The sequence below is a fragment of the Sander lucioperca genome, chromosome 19, assembly GCF_008315115.2.
Source record: "Sander lucioperca isolate FBNREF2018 chromosome 19, SLUC_FBN_1.2, whole genome shotgun sequence".
In the NCBI taxonomy this organism is placed as follows: Eukaryota; Metazoa; Chordata; class Actinopteri; order Perciformes; family Percidae; genus Sander; species Sander lucioperca.
In genome coordinates, this window is record NC_050191.1 from 29765338 (window position 1) to 29783677 (window position 18340).

Genomic DNA, 18340 nt, shown 5'->3' on the forward strand with positions numbered 1-18340 from the left:
TACTTTTTTCAGCATACTATACTTAGACTTTTTTTCTAAATACTATGACTTTTTATGACTTTTTTTACTTTTTTCAACATTCTATACTACGACTTTTTTATGACTTTTTATTACATTTTTCAGCATAATATACTACGACTTTTTTGACATACTATGACTTTTTTATTACTTTTTTCGACATACTATATTATGACTTTTTTTTCTACATTCTTCAGCATACTATACTAAGATTTTTTTTTTCCACATAGTACACTGACTTTTTATAACTTGTCTCAACATACTATACTATGACTTTTTATTATTTTTTTGACATATTACACTATGACTTTTTGATTTGTTTTCATCATATTATACTATGACTCTTTTTCGACATACTATATTATGACTTTTTAATGCCTTTTTTCAACGTACTATACTATGACTTGCGTTGACTTTTTTGACCATACTATACTATGACTTTTTTTCGACATACTATATTATGACCTTTTTTCTACCTTTTTCAACATACTATGCTATGACTTTTTATGACTTTTTTTTTCGATATAATATACTATGATTTTTTATGACTTTTTCGACGTACTATATTATGACTTTTTTTCTACATTTTTCCACATACTATACTATGACTTTTTTATGACTTTTTTTTGACATATACTGTGACTTTTTTATGACTTTTTTTTGACATATACTGTGACTTTTTTATGACTTTTTTTTTTTTTTACATATACTGTGACTTTTTTATGACTTTTTTTCATCATACTAAACTATAATTGTTTTATGGCTTTTTTTCAACACACTATACTGTGACTTTTTATGAATTGTTGCGACATACTACTATGACTTTTTTTTTGAAATACTGTACCATTACTTTTTATTACTTTTCAACATACTGTGAATTTTTCATGACTTTTTTTGACATACTATGACTTTTTATGAATGTTTTTGGACGTGCTATACTATGTCTTTTTTCACATGCAAAATTGGTTTGAGTGCCCCTTTAATATTGTACCTTTTTCCCCTGCAGACTCTGTGAAATAGGATTCGTCAGCAGGAACTCGGGACTCATCACAGCCTCACAGTTAGAAATCAAAAGCTGAAGAGCTTTCAGGACAAACTGTTTGCCTCCAAACTCTTCAGAGCTCTGAGCTTTATATCAGAGGACGATCTTCCTTCAGCGTAAACAGACATTTAGGCCACTTTGGAAACTGCCGGACAGCCGCCGTCATCGTCGTCGAAGAGGATCTCAGCACATGACTCTGCAGCCTCGATCATTGATCGACCATGGACTGTTTTTGTACACGTCTGCTGACAATCTTTGTGTTTGTGTAGTAAATAGATGGTTAAAAATACACAGGATCTGATGTGACATGATGAGATCATCTGAAAGCTCTCAAATATGGAAACAAAAAAGGAACCTCGCATCAGGGATCTGCTTTAATTTTTTCATTTAGGTCTGTAAACACTGTAAAGACTGTCAGAACTGGACACCCTCATCCTTTCACAGCTTAATACAAACATTCTTTACCCCGTTGTACACCTGAACCTCTTATATACTGGGACTGAAGATGAGGATCACTGTGGATGTGTCGCCAGAGTAACGAATAGTAAAATGCAGCTGATTTCATCGATATCTTAATCAGTGGTTACCAACCTTTTTTTTTTTTTTAGCTTGTGACCCCTTAAAAATCAAGCAATAGTTACTTTGAGCCCGCTCCTGGTCTCAAGGTTATGGTTTTGAGCACCAAAAAGTGAATTTTTTTCTTTCTCAAATTGTTTGTTTTGAAGGATTTTTAAAGGCCTAACAAGGTGAAATAATCCAGTATTTCTAAAGGAAAAAGTGAAAAACTAGAAAAGCTAACTGTTTCTGTCTTTGTTATTGGTGCTTTGAGCTAAATGCTTACGTTTTGCAGGAATAATGTTTACCACGTTTTATCATTATCTTAGTGTAGCTTGTTAGCATGCTAACAATGAATTTTGTGGGCAAATGCAGCCATTTTTTGAGTTGTAGATGTGTAATATCACCATATTCTCTTGTACAGTTCATGTAAATAGACAAAACATCTCCTTTTGGGCAAAAAAAATGTAACTTGGACTGTTTTTCTTATTTGAAGTGTTAAATTGTCATCTAAATGTTTTACAATCGATAGTTAAAAATACAAACTGAGTTGTATAAGAGATCCCATTTTCTTCATTGTTTTTAAAAAGGTATTGAGGAGATATTCAGGTTTAGTTTGACCCCAAACTGAAGTGAAAGAAGATGCAGAGAGGTGAGTGAAACATGGAATGCTTTTTATTCATCTGTTAGAGAGATCAGCGTTAGAAAAGTGACAGTGGACAAAGGCAGCGCTTCCCGAGGAATGATTGTAATGTGTGGAAGAGAAACAGATCGGAGCAGATGCAGGATTTTCTTGTACATTTCAGGAAATATTTCGAAGTCATTACTCAGGTGTTACAACCTAAAACTGAGGTCGTAACTGTGGGCGAAGCTCAGAATGTGGCCCCCTTTACACTCGGCATCAACGGACAGGAAAACGCTTCGTTCTGACCTGGTTCTGCATGTTCGTACGTCTTCAATCAGAATAAACGGGTAAGATTTTGTTTGTTGTTTGTTTTGATCAGACAAAATTGGGTAACACTTTACTTGAAGGTATCTACATAAGAGTGTCATGACACTGTCATGACACATGAACCCTAACCCTAACTTGTCATGACAAAAACCGAATGACACTAAAAAAAAGCATTGTCATAACCGTTTGACTTGTTGTATGTATGTCTATGACACGTTCATGACAGTGTCATGTCACTCTTATGTAGATACCTTCAAGTAAAGTGTAACCCTAAATTGTCTATCAAAAAAAGTGCTTTATTGGTCAGTTTACTCACACTTGTGTTTCCATGAAAGCCAGAGTTACTTATAAACTTAAACATCCCAAAAAAATCTTTTCAGCCCACTTTTAACCGAGGCGTCTATACGTGTTTCGACCCGTAGATCATCAAATCCAAACGTTGCGCCACTGGCAGCTCGACTATCAGACCGTCGGCTTCTCTTGGGTGTGTTCTGTCATTGATTTCGAGCCTGCTTTCCTGCGTGTTAATGCCATTTATAAAAAGAGGAACAGCCACTTTGCAGCGAGACGGATCTCCATGCTTTCAGACAATCTAAGTCAGCGTTCTGTTGTGCCGAGGAGAGCGTCAAAAGGAAGAGAAAGCTCGGGAACAAACTTGGCAACCTCAGGTGAATAAAGGTGTAACGTCACAGCAGATTGTCTTTACATTTTTTTGTGTGTGTACATCAAAGGACGCCTGTTTTTTTCCCCACTTAGCTTAGCTTGCGTGGTTTATTGCTTCTCGTGCCAGAGCACGAGTAGAAAACTGTTCTTCCAAAAATAAACTTTTACATTCCAGTTGGAATATCACTGTCAGCTGCACATACAATGTTCAGCGTTTGTATGAATGTTCCAGTTCATTCTGAGTACCAGTGCATCGTACAGAGTTAATGACGCGCTCCGTAGCTTTTCAATCTGATGTGAGATTTGGAATTTCTTTAAAACATTTCTGGAATCACATGATTATATGTTTTCAGGACAATGAAAAACGTGAAACTGCCTTGGGAATCACTGCATTGGCAAATTATGTTTTCCTCGTGAATGTATGGAGGATATTTTTTTTTGCAGCACTGATCTGGTCTCAAGCAGCCCGCGTGGAGTTGCATGATTATTTCACAATTTCCTGCTTTGCATTATAAAACGCAGACGAAAAAGTAATCACAGAGCTGAATTACCGAAACCCAACAAGGGCTTAAAGTTCGGAGCGATGTTTGGTCTCGAAGTCAAACGTTTTTTTTGGACCTTTTTCTGATTAGCTTTTACACATTTAATCACACACAGCGAGAAGAAAAGAGGAATCACTACATGAACAAATCAACGAGGTCTGGAGTTACATTCGGTTGGAAAGACAAAAGGTAAAAATGAAAAAAAAATAAAGTATTAGCAAATATTTGACTTCATTCTGAGTGCAGTCACTCGTGCAGCGCTGCCTCACGGTGAGCGCCCGTTGTGCAAGTGTTTCTCGCCCTGTAAGAACCACATGACGACCATGTAAACAGCAGGTTTAAAGTCGGAGAGGGATCACCAGCTAGCTGTTAAGATGGAAGCGACACACCAGTAAGACTTCAGTGTAATAATCAGGAATGCATAATTACAGAGGAATTAAGTTTTCTCGTTTGGGGAGGCAGCTTTAAAACAACAACAAAAAGTCCTACTTGTGGCATTTTAAACCCTGTTAAAGTAGTATTAAGGCCTCAGAGTTAGACTTGCAGACATGTTACAGAGAACAGAATTCCTTGGAAAACAACCAGATGTGATAATTTACTATGATTTTTCTGCATAGGGTTCAATGCAAAACCTCCCTGCCCTGGCCCCCCCCCCCCCCCCCTTTCTTCTTCGAGGAACCGAAAGCCAGCACGAACAAAAAAAAACAGACAACAGAAGAGAAACGAAAGGAGAGTTGAGAAGAATCGCTGTTCACGTGAATGCCCCGCAGTCAGAACCTGGTGCAGTACGCTCAGACGCCATCTTTGTTACTGTAGGTAGCTGGTGCGTTTGTCCCTTTGTGTGCAATGCGACCCCCCCACCCTGGGCTCCGTCTACTTGAACATGCTCTGCAGCATGGCTGTGGCGTAGGTAGGGCGCGCCTGCCGGCTCTCGATGGCGCTGCGGAGGTACTGGACCCCGCCGCAGCGCTCCCAGATCTCCTCGAACTGCCGGGGGAGGATCTCGGCGCCTCTCTTCCTCGACAGGCCCGTCTCCTCCAGACTCAGCTCGCACATCTCCATGTCGTCCTTTCCTGAAAATAAAAAGTATGCTTCAGCAACAGGCAGAGATGTCATTTCAATCATAACTGAAGATGCCCAAAACCTGAGCATCCCTGCCTCCCGAGTCCTGACTAGACACCCCATAATCACTGACTACATTTCCTAACCACCAAAAGCCCCATTACAGTGACATTTTTATGGCATTCTACACTATAAATGACTTTTTTATGACATTTTTTATTTTTTAGGGTTAAACATACATTAGTATTAGTGTATAGTATTACACTGGGAACATGACAAAAATCTGTGAATATAAAGGTTTTACTGTCTTAACATCCAAAGTCACAGAATACTTAATGATCCTTTTAAACTGTTGACTTGGTGAATTTTGTAAAGCTGTTTCATGCTTCTTGCGTTCAGCGCGGTCGGCGCACACGGCCGCCACGAACCGTCTGGTCTTTCATACTGATCGCGGTCAGAGCAGCTCAAAGAACGGACTTCTTCTCTCCTGTAGCCAATCATTGCAAAGCGGCCTATGCGACAGCGTCCCCATTGTTACTAAATCTTAGAGGTGCATAGCTCGGCGATCAGACACTCAGCAGACCCTCCGCACACAGCCGCCCAGGCCGCGTTTGAAACAGCTTTTAGATTTCTGTCCTGCACTCTGAATAAAAAGTGCAGCAACAGGAAGAAATATTTCATTCCCTGAACATATTCAACGATATTCACCTGCTGCTGTGAAGGCAATAAGTTCCATTAATATGAGGTCGTTAGTCAGCCACATACTGCTGCTGTCTGTGAACACCTCCGCTCTAAAATGCAAACCATCTCACCACAATGTGAGCTGTTCTTTCTGATTGACGACCAAACACTTTTTAAAATCCCACAGCAGCACCAAGAGCTCCCAAACATCCCTCAACCCACAGCAACCCTCGGAGTCACACAAAGTGGTGAGAAACACAGGTTTTTATAACTCTGCACATATGCTGAGACAGATGGGTGAACAAAACAACTACTTCTTCTCTTTTAGTGTTGTGTTTTGACTCCTGAATTGGTACAATCTGTGGTTCTACAGTCTGTTGTGGCACAAACACTGTTAAAAGGTTATTTCATTTCATTTTTCCAACCTGGACCCTAGTTCCCTATGCATTGGTGTTTAAGTGACTGATGTGAACAAAAATCTTTGAAACTGGTCCAGTATTGAGCCAGAACGCTGTAACCGGCAGCCGTGAACCGGGCTGTAATGTTACCCTACAGGACAAATGTTCAGTGTCAGTCAGCGTCCTGTAAAAGTTCTGTTGTTGCCGCTGACAGACTCAGATTATTATTCTAAATGTCTGACAACGTTATGGAAAGGATCCCTACAGAGATAGACCTTTTAGTTAAAGAGTAAGATCCTTTTAGTTTAACATGAAACAGCCACAAAATCACCATCACCAAACTCCACCAGACTCCATGTAAATAATCAGGACTTTTAGCGTGTATAAAGCCAGTATATCTCCACATGTAAATGGGTGAATTAAGGGTTTATTACAACCAAACCAGAGTGGTGATTGTTGGAACAGTGGAAAGATGAACCAAGATGGCTTTTAATAGATTTATTTTGTTTCTGTCCACTTTCAATGAAGTGTGTTTTACGATGATAAAATTACTGTTTATTTACATGGAGTCTGGTGGGTTTGGTGATGACGATTTCTTCTCCAGTTAAAAAATTATCTTTTAGATTGACGAACATCATGTGTGTAAATACGTGGCTCAATTCAAAGGGGATCCAAAAATAATGAGTCTCTCATCGTTCACTACCATGCATATCTTTTCCCAAGGTCCCATGAGGTCCACTGGAAGGGGAGAGACTTTGCCTCTCTATAGTCCAATCATAGCTTTTGCCTCAGTCTAGTTAATTCCTCTTCCTCTCTGTACTGACCTGCCACCAGAACGATGGGATGTTTATCGGGATGCAGCTCCATCTGCCGGGCGATCCAGGGCCCGTCGAAGTGCGCGTACCACCAGCCCTTCTTCTTGTTCTGGGGGTCTTTGTACTGGTCGCCCGGCCGGATGAACGGGATGCGGAAGTAGCGCTGCTGCCGGTTCATGGCCACCTCGTACTGCCGGGCCGGGATGGGCGGGGCCGGGTTCTGCTGCGCTGCTCATTGGATGCAACAGAGAAGGAATACAAGTTAGGCATCTTCTTCCACGGATGATAGCAACCAATCAGGAGCCAGCAGCCATGTTTACATGCAGCCTGGGGGTCAGTTAAAGGGATTCACTCAGCAACAGCAGCCTTCTTCCTGTTTATCAACCTGTGTGTTAACTCGTCACTTTAAATCCTCAAAGACCTGCCCTGCTGAAGTGCCCTCGAGCCGAATATCGACTTCAGCAGCTCCAGTAGGGTTAGTCTGACCTTTTTAACGCGAGGCGAGAGAATTTCCCTTCATAGGAAAATAAAAGTAGTGCACAATAAAAGCCTGAAATGTCAGCGTGCTGCATCTCAGTAATCGTTGGAAAGTCCAGCTCTCTACGTGGAGAAGTGAACAGGAACATTCAACTGAGTTATAATTTCACAAAGATAAGCTTGTTTCCAAAGAACTGTTGTCTGTTACATTTGGAAAAACTTCATTTTTCCAAATGTAACATTGTGTGTAAAGTAAAAAAAAAATGTATCTGTCAACAAACTCAAATCGAAAGCGTTGTTTTCACTTTTCTTCTTTTTTTTAAAGGTTTTTGGGTAACACTTGAAGGTATCGGCATAATTGTGACATGACACTGTCATAACTATGACATGACACTGTCATAAACGTTATAAACAAGTCATAAACGTTTATGACTTCTGTCATTAAGTGTCATTCGGTTTTTGTCATGACAAGTTGACATTGTTTGGGTTGTCTTGATTATGACAACTTGACATTAATCAAAGTGACATTACCAGAAGTTGTCTTGGTCATGACAAGTTGACATTACATTAGTTTGGGATGTCTTTGTAATGACAACTTGACATTAACCAGGATGACATTACCAGAGGATGTCTTTTGTCATGACAACTTGACATAATGTCATCCTGTTTAATGTCAAGTTGTCTTAATAAGGACACTCCAAATAAATGTAATGTCAAGTTGTCATAATCAAGACAACCCAAACAATGTCAACTTGTCATGACAAAAACCGAATGACACTTAATGACAGAAGTCATAAACGTTTAGGACTTGTTTATAACATTTATGACACGTTCATGACAGTGTCATGTCATAGTTATGACAGTATCATGTCACGATTATGTTGAAACCTTCAAGTAAAGTGTTGCCGTTTTTTGTCATTTTTTTGACTTTGGATCCGTATCAAATTGCAAAAGACTGAGTTAATGAAATATATTAAGTATAAAGATATTTATAAGTAGTATAAAAAGTATATCCCCCCCACTGTTTAAAAGTAACTAAGTAACTTTTACTCTCAGTACATTTTAAATGAGCTACTTTTTAATTTTACTTGAGTAGATTTCTATACCGGTAATTTTACTCATACTTAAGTAAAACTTCCTCAAAGTAATAGTACTTTTACTTAAGTGGAATATGTTTGGGCCCTTTCCACCTCGGTTTAAAACTAAAACAGAAAAATAAAGGCTCTAAAGAGCTTTAAAAGGTACATTTTCATTCACTCTGAAGTCGTTAATACACAGGTGAATGTACAGGAACAAAAGCAAACATCCCAGTCAGCTCAAGCCCGGTGAAACATCCGTAGATTTCCCTTTTTAAACATCCGTTCAGTGTGTTCATTCCTTCTGACTGCATGCAAACATTAGGCCCTGCTCCGCTGGTCTCGGATCAGCTTTGAATTTTAAAGGCTACATTTACATCACTACATTTTGGTTTAAAAAGGAATATGTTCTGCTACGTTTCCCCCTCTCATTCCCCCTGCTCTGGCGTTTCCCCCTCTCATTCCCTCTGCTCTGGCGTTTCCCCCTCTCATTCCCTCTGCTCTGGCGTTTCACCCTCTCATTCCCCCTGCTTTTCCCCTGAGCATGTTAAACACTTTCTATTCTGTTGAATTCTTCTGCATCAATTTATGGTGCAAATGTCTTTAAATATCTAAAGGGGGGTTGCACTGGCCAGTTTTGAATATTGGGGGGGGGTTGTAAAATTACGCTTCTGTTTATGCCCAGTATACCAGAATAATGATGAGATATGAGGTTTGGGCGTGTTAGTTTAAACAGAGATTAGTTCTTCTACTGGAGCTAAAAACACGTATGTGCACGGAGATCTCTTTTGGCTCAAACTCCGCTTAAAAACCAAAACGTAGCGATGTAAATGTAGCCAAAGAGTCCATGTTTAAGTGGGTGAGTCCTGCCGTTAGAGGAGCGTCAGCGGCGCTGACAGCAGAGGGAAGGAAATCAGCCAGACATGAAGCACGGCAGATGTTTAGGACGGGGTTTGCATACTCATGTGGAACATAAAACATACAGCATTTGCATCTTCCTACACAATTGAGCGTGAAATAAGAACCTACAAAGACAAACAAAGCTCCTCTACATGATAAAGAGATTCGGGCTGCACAAATGCTCAGTTTGATCTGGTTTTCAGTTTTAAAATTAAGGAAATGTGCATGAAAAATTTCTTGTTTCCAACTCAACTCAGCTTGCTAAAAGGTTAAAGTCACATTATGTTAAAAGCAACTTAATTTCTTCCATGATTCAAAAGCAAAGCAATGGAAACGAGAGAAATCTTCTTTCACATGTTAAAAAAAAATGAACTATTTTAAAACTGACTCCAAGATTTGAACACCTTATAAAATCAAACAGCCGTCTATTTCAGGGCAACACCACCACCAACAAAACGGCGCTGCCACCTGCTGCCACACCAGCTTCCAAAAGGGCGAGACATTAAAAAAGAGCAGCGCCTCCCCCCAAACCAACGACTTTCAGAAATGGAAAAGAAAATCCCCCAAAACTTCACCAACAAAAAAAAAAAATCAGCCGGTTTTGTTCAGAAAAAGCAACCAGAAATGCAGAACTATTCTTCCCGAGAGGCGCTTGAACGCAGCTCCCCGCTGGAACCTCTCAGGCCCTTGATTACTGCTTGTCCTACTTCCTGGCTTTCAGAGTCTCTCTAGTGACTCTTTGAGGGATCGAGAGCTGCTTTCAGCTTTTTAACCCTCCTGTTGCCTTCTCGTCCACCCTGTAACTTTTTGTTTTTCTGGGTTAAACTTTGAAATTAAATTAAAACTCGTTTTTCAATGCTTTGGTCAACTTTATTGACACTTTTTTGTAGTATTTTTTCATGATTTTTTTGTCATTTTTTTCAACGTTTTAAATTTTTTTTTTTATTTTGTGGCATTTTAGGCCTTTAATTGACAGGACAGCTGAAGACATGAAAGGAGGGAAAGGGGGGAACAACATGCAGCAAAGGGCCGCAGGTTGGAGTCAAACCTGCGGCCGCTGCGTCGAGGAGTAAACCTCTATATATGGGCGCCTGCTCTACCAACTGAGCTATCTGGTTTGTCACTTTTTTTGACATTTTTGTCGATTTGTTTTTCAACTTTTTTTAAGCTTTTTTTCCCCAAGTTTTTTTTTTAAATCACTTTTTAAATTTGACATTTTTGTCACTTTTTTAATGTTCTTTTATCCATTTTTTTTCAAAAGCTATCAAATCAAATTAAACACCCAAATTCAATGAAAGTAGTGAACTGATCATTTATGTTACTTGTAAAGAGTAATGGTTGTACAGAACCATCTACATTATTTATTTGGACAATTTGGTTGAAAGAAACTCACATTTTCTGATATAGAAACTTTTTGAAAATGGGTCAAATTTGACCCGAGGACAACAGGAGGGTTAAAGGCCGACGGAAGCAAGGGGACGCGTGAGCCATTCGTGCGGATAAAGATCAGCGCTTCAAACTGTGGCTGCGACATGAAGAAGAAACACTCGCTGGAAAACGCACATCCCAACCCGTCCACCAATCCAGATCGAGACATGGGACGCCACTTTAACCCTCGTGTTGTCTCCCCGTCGACCATACAAGTTTTAGTTTTTTTGGGTCAAAATTAAAAAACCTTTTCCCCAGATGTTTTGTCACTTTTTGGTAACACTTTACTTGAAGGTATCGACAAAATCGTGACATGACACTGTCATAACTATGACATGACACTGTCATGAACGTGTCATACCAGAAGTTGTCTTGGTCATGACAAGTTGACATTATATTTGTTTGGGATGTCTTTGTAATGCCAACTTGACATTAACCAGGATGACATTACCAGAGGATGTATTTGTCATGACAACTTGACATCAAATTTCTTTGGAGTGTCCTTATTAAGACAACTTGACATTAAACAGGATGACATTATGTCAAGTTATCATGACAAAAGACATCCTCTGGTAATGTTATCCTGGTTAATGTCAAAAAGACATCCCAAACTAATGTAATGTCAACTTGTCATGACCAAGACAACTTCTGGTAATGTCACTGATTAATGTCAAGTTGTCATAATCAAGACAACCCAAACAATGTCAACTTGTCATGACAAAAACCAAATGACACTTAATGACAGAAGTCATAAACGTTTATGACTTGTTTATAACATTTATGACACGTTCATGACAGTGTCGTGTCACGATTATGTCGAAACCTTCAAGTAGAGTGTATTTTTTTGTAGTTTTTGGTCACTTTTTCCGATGTTTATGTTGATTTCTTTCTGCATTTTATTGGACATTTTTGTCACCTTTTTCAACGTTCTTTTATAACTTTTTTTGGAATGCTACAAAATTGAATAAAACACCTAAATTCAATCAAGTACTGATCATTTATTTTACTTGTGAAGAGCGTTGTAGGGAACCATCCACGTTATTTTTTTTTGTTGACAATTTGAAAGAAACCCAAATTTCTGAGATACAAACTTTTTGAAAATGGGTCTAATTTGACCCAAGGACAACAGGAGGGTTAACCAAGTGCATAGGTTTTGTTTCAGAATTGGGGGAGGCACACATTATAACTAGGGGGGTCTGGGCGTCCTCCCCCAGAAAATGTTGTGAGTCAAACACTTTATTTCCTGCCATCTGCTGAATTTTTCTGCAGCAATTTATGGTGCAAATGTCTTTATTTTCCTCTTTACCTAAACATCTCTACAGCCAAGGTAGCAAACTATACTGAAATGTATTTATTTATCAGTTATTTATTTAGTTAGCCTGCTTTCACTAGAGAGTTGAAGGAGACAAACATTCAATTTGATTAGTGTCTTGCCAAAATAAAACCATAAAAAAACAGCAGATTTAATCTAGGATTACAGCTTCGGCCTCCAGCCAAACATCGGTCTGCGCTCGCTGCCAGTACGGAGACAGATTGGTAGTCAGCACTGGAAGCCTCGTGTGGCTGAATGGGCTGTTACGGATTCTAAAATCTTCATTAAGTCTGGAGTGAATGGAGTGAAGCGTCTGCTCGCTCGTTGCTGCTTCAACGATGACACCTTTTACAACATTTCTCTCCCAATCAGCAAGTGCGGCGGCCTTTTTTCCCTCCCCGTCATGCTCCTGTAAACGTGACACTATCACCCACCGCCAAAACACAAGACAAACGGCCCTGAGAGCCTCCTGTCCTTTCTCTGAGATTTCTCCGTGTAGGAGTGTCAATAACAGGCGCCTTAAGAGCTCTGCAGAATCACCTTGGCTCTTTATCAGAGCGTTAGAGCCGTCTCACAAATGGGCCAGGAACTGGCACCGCTGCACCGCTTCACCGAGACGGAAAAAACGGCAGCTCCATGCCTCAGAATCACTCAAATAATCTCTTCCACACACGTCTGTCTCAACAGGGGCGGCTGTTGCCTTGGAAACCCATCCCCTTTCCTCCTCCACCTCCACCGAAAGGGAAAGTTTTCCATCCAAGTGAGCAACAAGGAAGAAAAGTCCATTTTAAGCAGGATAGATAGAAACACACAAGTAGTTGGGTCCAAACCAGTTTAATGATAGCCAGACAGATTATTCTGAGAGGATGGAGGAACGAAGGGCTACCATCAATCCAAGAATGGGTTTGTGAGATGGCGATAGTGGCAGCATTTGAAAAAATAATGTCATATGAACAGTTTGCCAGATTTAGTGTCTACGCAAAAAAATGGGGGAAGTACTTGAGCTCTTTAGAGGGCTCCTAGGATGTCATGTACTGGGAATAGACGTATGCAATATGTTTACGTTGTTACCATATATACATATTATGTTTATTTGGTTTACAGTTTGTTGTTTATTTTGTTATTTCATTGTATTACCGAGGTTGGGAATTACTGGCCTAGGGGGGTACGTGGACAGATTGTTAAGTAGTACTTTATAAAAATTACTGACTATAGAAATGATGATGTACTTAAAGCTATAGTGTGTAGTTTCTGTGTCCCCCATGAGGAATTCTAAGTAATGACAACTAAACTGTCGGCACGTCCACATGATACAAGTCTTCCGTGTTAAGATGTGTTTGATTGAAATAGCTTTTGATTTCAGTAAATATGACCTCCTAATGCTGCAAATTCAGCAAATGACCATTTTCAGTTCTTTACAACCTATAAAATGTTTTGAAACTCTGTTGTGCATAATAATTTGGAACAGTGCATTTTGAGTTTTTTATTGTTGAAAAAAAATACTGTTTTCATTGGGTGGTTTGTTCAATGAAATTCGACTTATACCCTAACAGTTGGTGACTTGAAAATGATATTATATTCTATAATTTGCATCGACTATTTAGGAAAATTTGCATAAAATATCATTTGCATAATAATTTGGAACACAGTGTATACATTGAAACTCCATCCACATCTGTGAGTTTAGGAGGTGAATAAAGAAATTGATGTTTCGTGTTTAAAATAAATAAATGTTAATCATAAAAAGTGAGCAGCAAGTGAGGCGAACAGGGATCCCAGTTAGGAGCAGAACTGTACCATTGTTTGGGGGGCGGGGGGGGTTAGGGTTAATGAGGGGAAGGAAGGGGGGTGCAGCTCTGCGGTTAGTAGCGTCTCACTCTGGAGGACCACTTACATGCTTTTTTCACAGGAGGTGCATGATCTGAAAGAAGACATGCCAGGTTACATGAAGAACGCAGTGATGCAACATAGCAGCAACAGTGGAACCGGTGACAGACGTGATCACATGACAGGAATCAGAGCAGACGGCAGAATGGAAACACAGAGAAACAGTCGATATACATGATGACATCAGCTTAACATGGCTGCTAACTAGGGCTGTAAATCACAAGTTTTATCACGATACAATATTATATCGAGTCTTTGGACAACGATACGATATTTGCTGATATCTTTAAACATTGGTGTAATTTACGTGGGGTATAGGGGGGGTTACAACCCCCCAATAATCAAAAGCTTTTTTTGGACAATTGTTTTGATGTTTTTTTATCTTACTAACAAAGGATCAAACAGACACACGGGACTCAAAACTATCTGAGACTGACTTGTTTTGGATTGGGGGGTTGATGGTCCTGGGACAGATCGACACCTCAGATTAGGCATGGGCCAGTTACCGATTTCAAGGTATACCGCGGTTTTAAAAAGTCACGGTTTTAAAACCACAAAAAAATGTCATCATACCGTTCCTGCTGTATGAGCTGTCTTCAAGGACAGAGGGCCCTTATCTTGCACCCGGCGAAGTGTCTTTGCTGGTTTAAGACCGACGCAGTTGTCAATTTCCCGTCCAGCGCCCACGTTGTTTAAATAGCAAATGCACCTGCGCCGATCTGTGCGCCCATGGGCGTGCTGGTCTTACAGGGAGGTGTGTTCAGGTGCATTCTGGGCGTGCTGGTCTTACAGGGAGGTGTGTTCAGGTGCATTCTGGGCGTATTGCTATCTTGAGGCAGCGGGAAGTGATGGCACCATTGACCAACAAAAACCTGGTCTAAAGTCAATAACGCAGCATTTCATTGTTATTTTAACAGAGCATTAGTAAAATGCTCCTAGGCTCGTGCACAGCGCACACACTATACTTGTTACACACACAGGGACGCACAGCAGCACACACACATGCAGAAGATTACAAATAAAAATATTACGGTGCAAATCCTCCATCATAACAGCAATGCTCCAAGGTCCAAACGCGCCTGGCTTTTAAAGGGAATGGGAGATGATCTCTGATTGGTTGATTGCATGTTACGCCCAAAACACACCTCTGATTAATGAAGACACTAAGTACAACCCTTTAGAACCACGCGCCCGGTGCACGGACCCTTTTTTCCACCGTCAAACTAACAAAAGTGGATTTGGACACGCCCTAAACGCACCTGCTGCCAGGCGCTTCACGCTGTGCGCTTAGATCGTTAAAATAGGGCCCTGAAAGTGCAGTTTAGAAATCCGTTTCCCTGCCAGTGTGCAGTGTGTTTAAAAATTAAATACATTGTGTTCAATGGACATTGAGTTACCCAGACATTTCAAAATTTTAAAGCTGTAATTGCAATTATTAAAGGGGTGGTTCAGAATTTTGGACATTTGACCTCACCTTTTCCAAGTTAATGTTAGAATTAAAACTACCCTTGCATCGCATTGCAATAGTTATACTTTGTTCCCTGTAGTTGGTAGCATAGGCTACAGCAGCGGCGGAGTGATATTACCTAGGCTACCAAGAAAGCCGGTTTACATGACAATCACGCAAGTTTATTTACCTGCCGCTGTGAGCTCCAACTAATTCCACTCTGCCAGGCTATAACTCACATAACGTTACCGGTACATAAAAGCACACGGGTTAGCAATTTGCACGTAAACTGTCCGAGCTTACATGACGTTTCTGTCAGCAATTACCTAAAGTTAGCGGTTAGCCCAGCCAGGTATTTACCAAGAGTGTAGCTATACCGTTAGCTAATGTGTCACTCTCCACAATGCTTTGAACAGTAACGTTCCACTAACGTTGTCAGTCTCAATCTATCAGTAGCAGCTAAGCTAACGTTATGAAAGGGGCTAGCTTTATTAGCTAGAGCAGCCTACCAAAAGTTACTACCTGTTCATCAGTACACTGTCGGTGCATCTGGAAAGACGGATGGAACCGCATTCGTTGTCAGTGACTTGTGGTAATTTAGATTGCGGGGTTTTTCAAAGTCGTCTGGTCTAAAATGATCACTACACATTTGCCACTTGAGTAGAGTCTCCGCCTTGATGTCCAAACCAGCAGCTACTAGATGTCCCGACTGGAGTGCTCTTCTCTGTTTACTTTTTGGCGCAGTACTACTAACCGGAGCAAAGTAAAATTCTGCCGCTGCTGAGAAACTAGTCCCTCAAAATGTAATGCGATCATTGAGATGCAAGGGTAGTTTTATTTCTAACATTATTCTATCAACACAGACATTTACATCGATAGTCTGCCGTTATAATTTATTTGCCTCGGGTGTACTGAGTGGGTAAGACTGCTTTTAATGGCAGGCTAGCAGATACTGTTGACTTGCACTAGCCTAGCACCAGCGAACTCTGCAACTGGAAGGACTGGATGAAAAGTGTTGCAAACTGTCTCCACTGATAAATAACACACTGGGTAACTTGGAAATGAGGTCCTATGTCCAAAATTCTGAACCACCCTTTTAAATATTCTGTGATATTTTTGCTGAAGGTTATCATACCGTCAGAATCTTATACCGGCCCATGCCAACCTCAGATGTGACAATTATCTCTGGCGTGGCGTCACACACAGAGCCAGGACTCCCGTTAATAAACACTCAGCCGCCGGACAAAGCCGCGGCTCTCAGATGGAAGCGGAGGGATGAGAGTGGGTGTGTGGCTCGCCATCCAATCAGTAGTCTGAGCAGAGCACACAATAAGAGCTCTCTGTGGTCATGACAACTCGACGTGTGGCACAAGGAGGTGAGAGGCGAGAGACAGAGTCCACTTGTTCCACGTGTCTGAACAGCGTCTGGACGGACCATTCAGTTCCTTTAATATGCAATTTAAATGTGAAGGTTTTGTCCACATTTAAAGGGTAATTTAGTTTTGTTGTTCTACCTGGACCATAATTTCCTATGTTATGTGTCTAAGTGACTGATGGGAACAACCATATTTGAAATTGGTCCAGTATTAAGCGAGAAACAAGCTGCAATGTAACGTCAACGGGCAATTACGCACCTTCACTTTCCGTCCTCTAGAAGTTGTGTTGTTGCCGCTGACAGACTCAGATTATTATTCTAAGTGTCTGACAACATTATGGAAAGAATCCCTTCAGATAGACCTTTTTATTACAGAGTAAGATCATTTTTAACTTGAAACATTCCCGAAATCAGTATTGCCAAACTCACCAGATTACATTTAAAAAAACAATAATTTTATCATTGTAAAACACACTTTATTCAAAGTCTTAAGAAACAAAATTAAAATATCAAAAGCTGTCTTGGTTCGTCTTTCCACTGTTCCAACAATCCCCACTCTGGGTTTGGTTGAAATAATCCCATGGCACGAAAATGTCACTTTATGAGGTTTTTTAACATTAATATGAGTTCCCCCAGCCTGCCTATGGTCCCCCAGTGGCTAGAAATGGTGATAGGTGTAAACAGAGCCCTGGGTATCCTGCTCTGCCTTTGAGAAAATGAAAGCTCAGATGGGCCGATCTGGAATCTTCCCTTTATGATGTCATAAGGGGAAAGGTTACCTCCCCTTTCTCTGCTTTGCCCACCCAGAGAATTTGGCCCACCCATGAGAAAGAGAGAGAGACATCATGGCTTTCAAATGAGCAAAGTGGCCGTTGGTCAAGGCCACACCCCCCATCCTCCACCTTGCCCCCCCCTCTCTCCTCCTCAATAGCATTTAAAGCTACAGACACAGAAATGGTACATCCTAAGGAAAGCTCATTGTGGGACTGGCTCTAGTGGCTGTAATTCTGCACCAAGGCTGAAAGAGACTTCAGATACAGTATTAGGGGACCACTAAGGCCTATATAAAAGAAACTTCAGATACAGTATTAGGGGACCACTAAGGTCTATATAAAGAGACTTCAGATACAGTATTAGGGGACCACTAAGGTCTATATAAAAGCATCCAAAAAGCAGCATGTCATAGGACCTTTAACAAAAAGGTCTATCTCTGTAGGGATCCTTTCCATAATGTTGTCAGACACTTAGAATAATAATCTGAGTCTGTCAGTGGCAAAAACAGAACTTTTAGTGGAAACTCACTGACGGTGAACATTTGTCCTGTAGGGTTACATTACAGAACGGTTCACGGCTGCCAGTTACAGCGTTCTCGCTCAATACTGGACCAATTTCCAAGATTTATGTTCACATCAGTCACTTAGACATCCATGCATGGGGAAACTGTACTGTGAAACATCAACCTGGAACACAATGTGTGACATAACATCAGGAGCCAGATATATAAATGCATATTCCCTCACACATTTATAAAACGTGCAGCTCTTGTTTGTGCACACCTCAGAAATAAAAATAATAATATGAAAAACAACATGAGAAACATTGGAGATTTAGGTTCATTTAACTGAGCGTTTTTAAATTATTTTAAATCAACATGATCTCCGATTGTAGTATTTTTCGAGACATTCGCAATTCCAAGATTTTCGAGCAGGA

The 18340-nt window shown here is 40.4% G+C and overlaps 3 protein-coding genes across 9 annotated transcripts in view; 2 read left to right on the forward strand and 1 right to left on the reverse strand.

Moving 5' to 3' along the window:
* Positions 1 to 2192, forward strand: part of LOC116045390 (interphotoreceptor matrix proteoglycan 1) — a 94563-nt gene extending 92371 nt beyond the window's left edge. Inside the window, exon 19 of the mRNA XM_035995067.1 lies at positions 1025 to 2192. The gene's annotated coding sequence lies outside the window, so the exon portion shown is untranslated. The remainder of the gene's footprint in view (positions 1 to 1024) is intronic.
* Positions 1 to 18340, forward strand: part of LOC116045413 — a 977204-nt gene that overhangs the window by 195587 nt on the left and 763277 nt on the right. The gene's annotated exons all lie outside the window — the stretch shown is intronic.
* myo6a (myosin VIa) overlaps positions 2867 to 18340 on the reverse strand; it is a 177196-nt gene continuing 161722 nt past the window's right edge. For 4 of the 7 annotated variants that reach the window (XM_035995052.1, XM_035995050.1, XM_035995049.1 and 1 more), the window contains 3 exons: positions 13816 to 13842; positions 6738 to 6956; positions 2867 to 4845 (listed from right to left, as the gene is read on the reverse strand). In XM_035995052.1, the coding sequence (XP_035850945.1) occupies positions 4646 to 4845; positions 6738 to 6956; positions 13816 to 13842 (446 nt within the window). In that variant the 3' untranslated portion in view covers positions 2867 to 4645. The remainder of the gene's footprint in view (positions 4846 to 6737; positions 6957 to 13815; positions 13843 to 18340) is intronic. The other 3 variants (XM_035995053.1, XM_035995051.1, XM_035995048.1) reach the window with 1 other exon arrangement.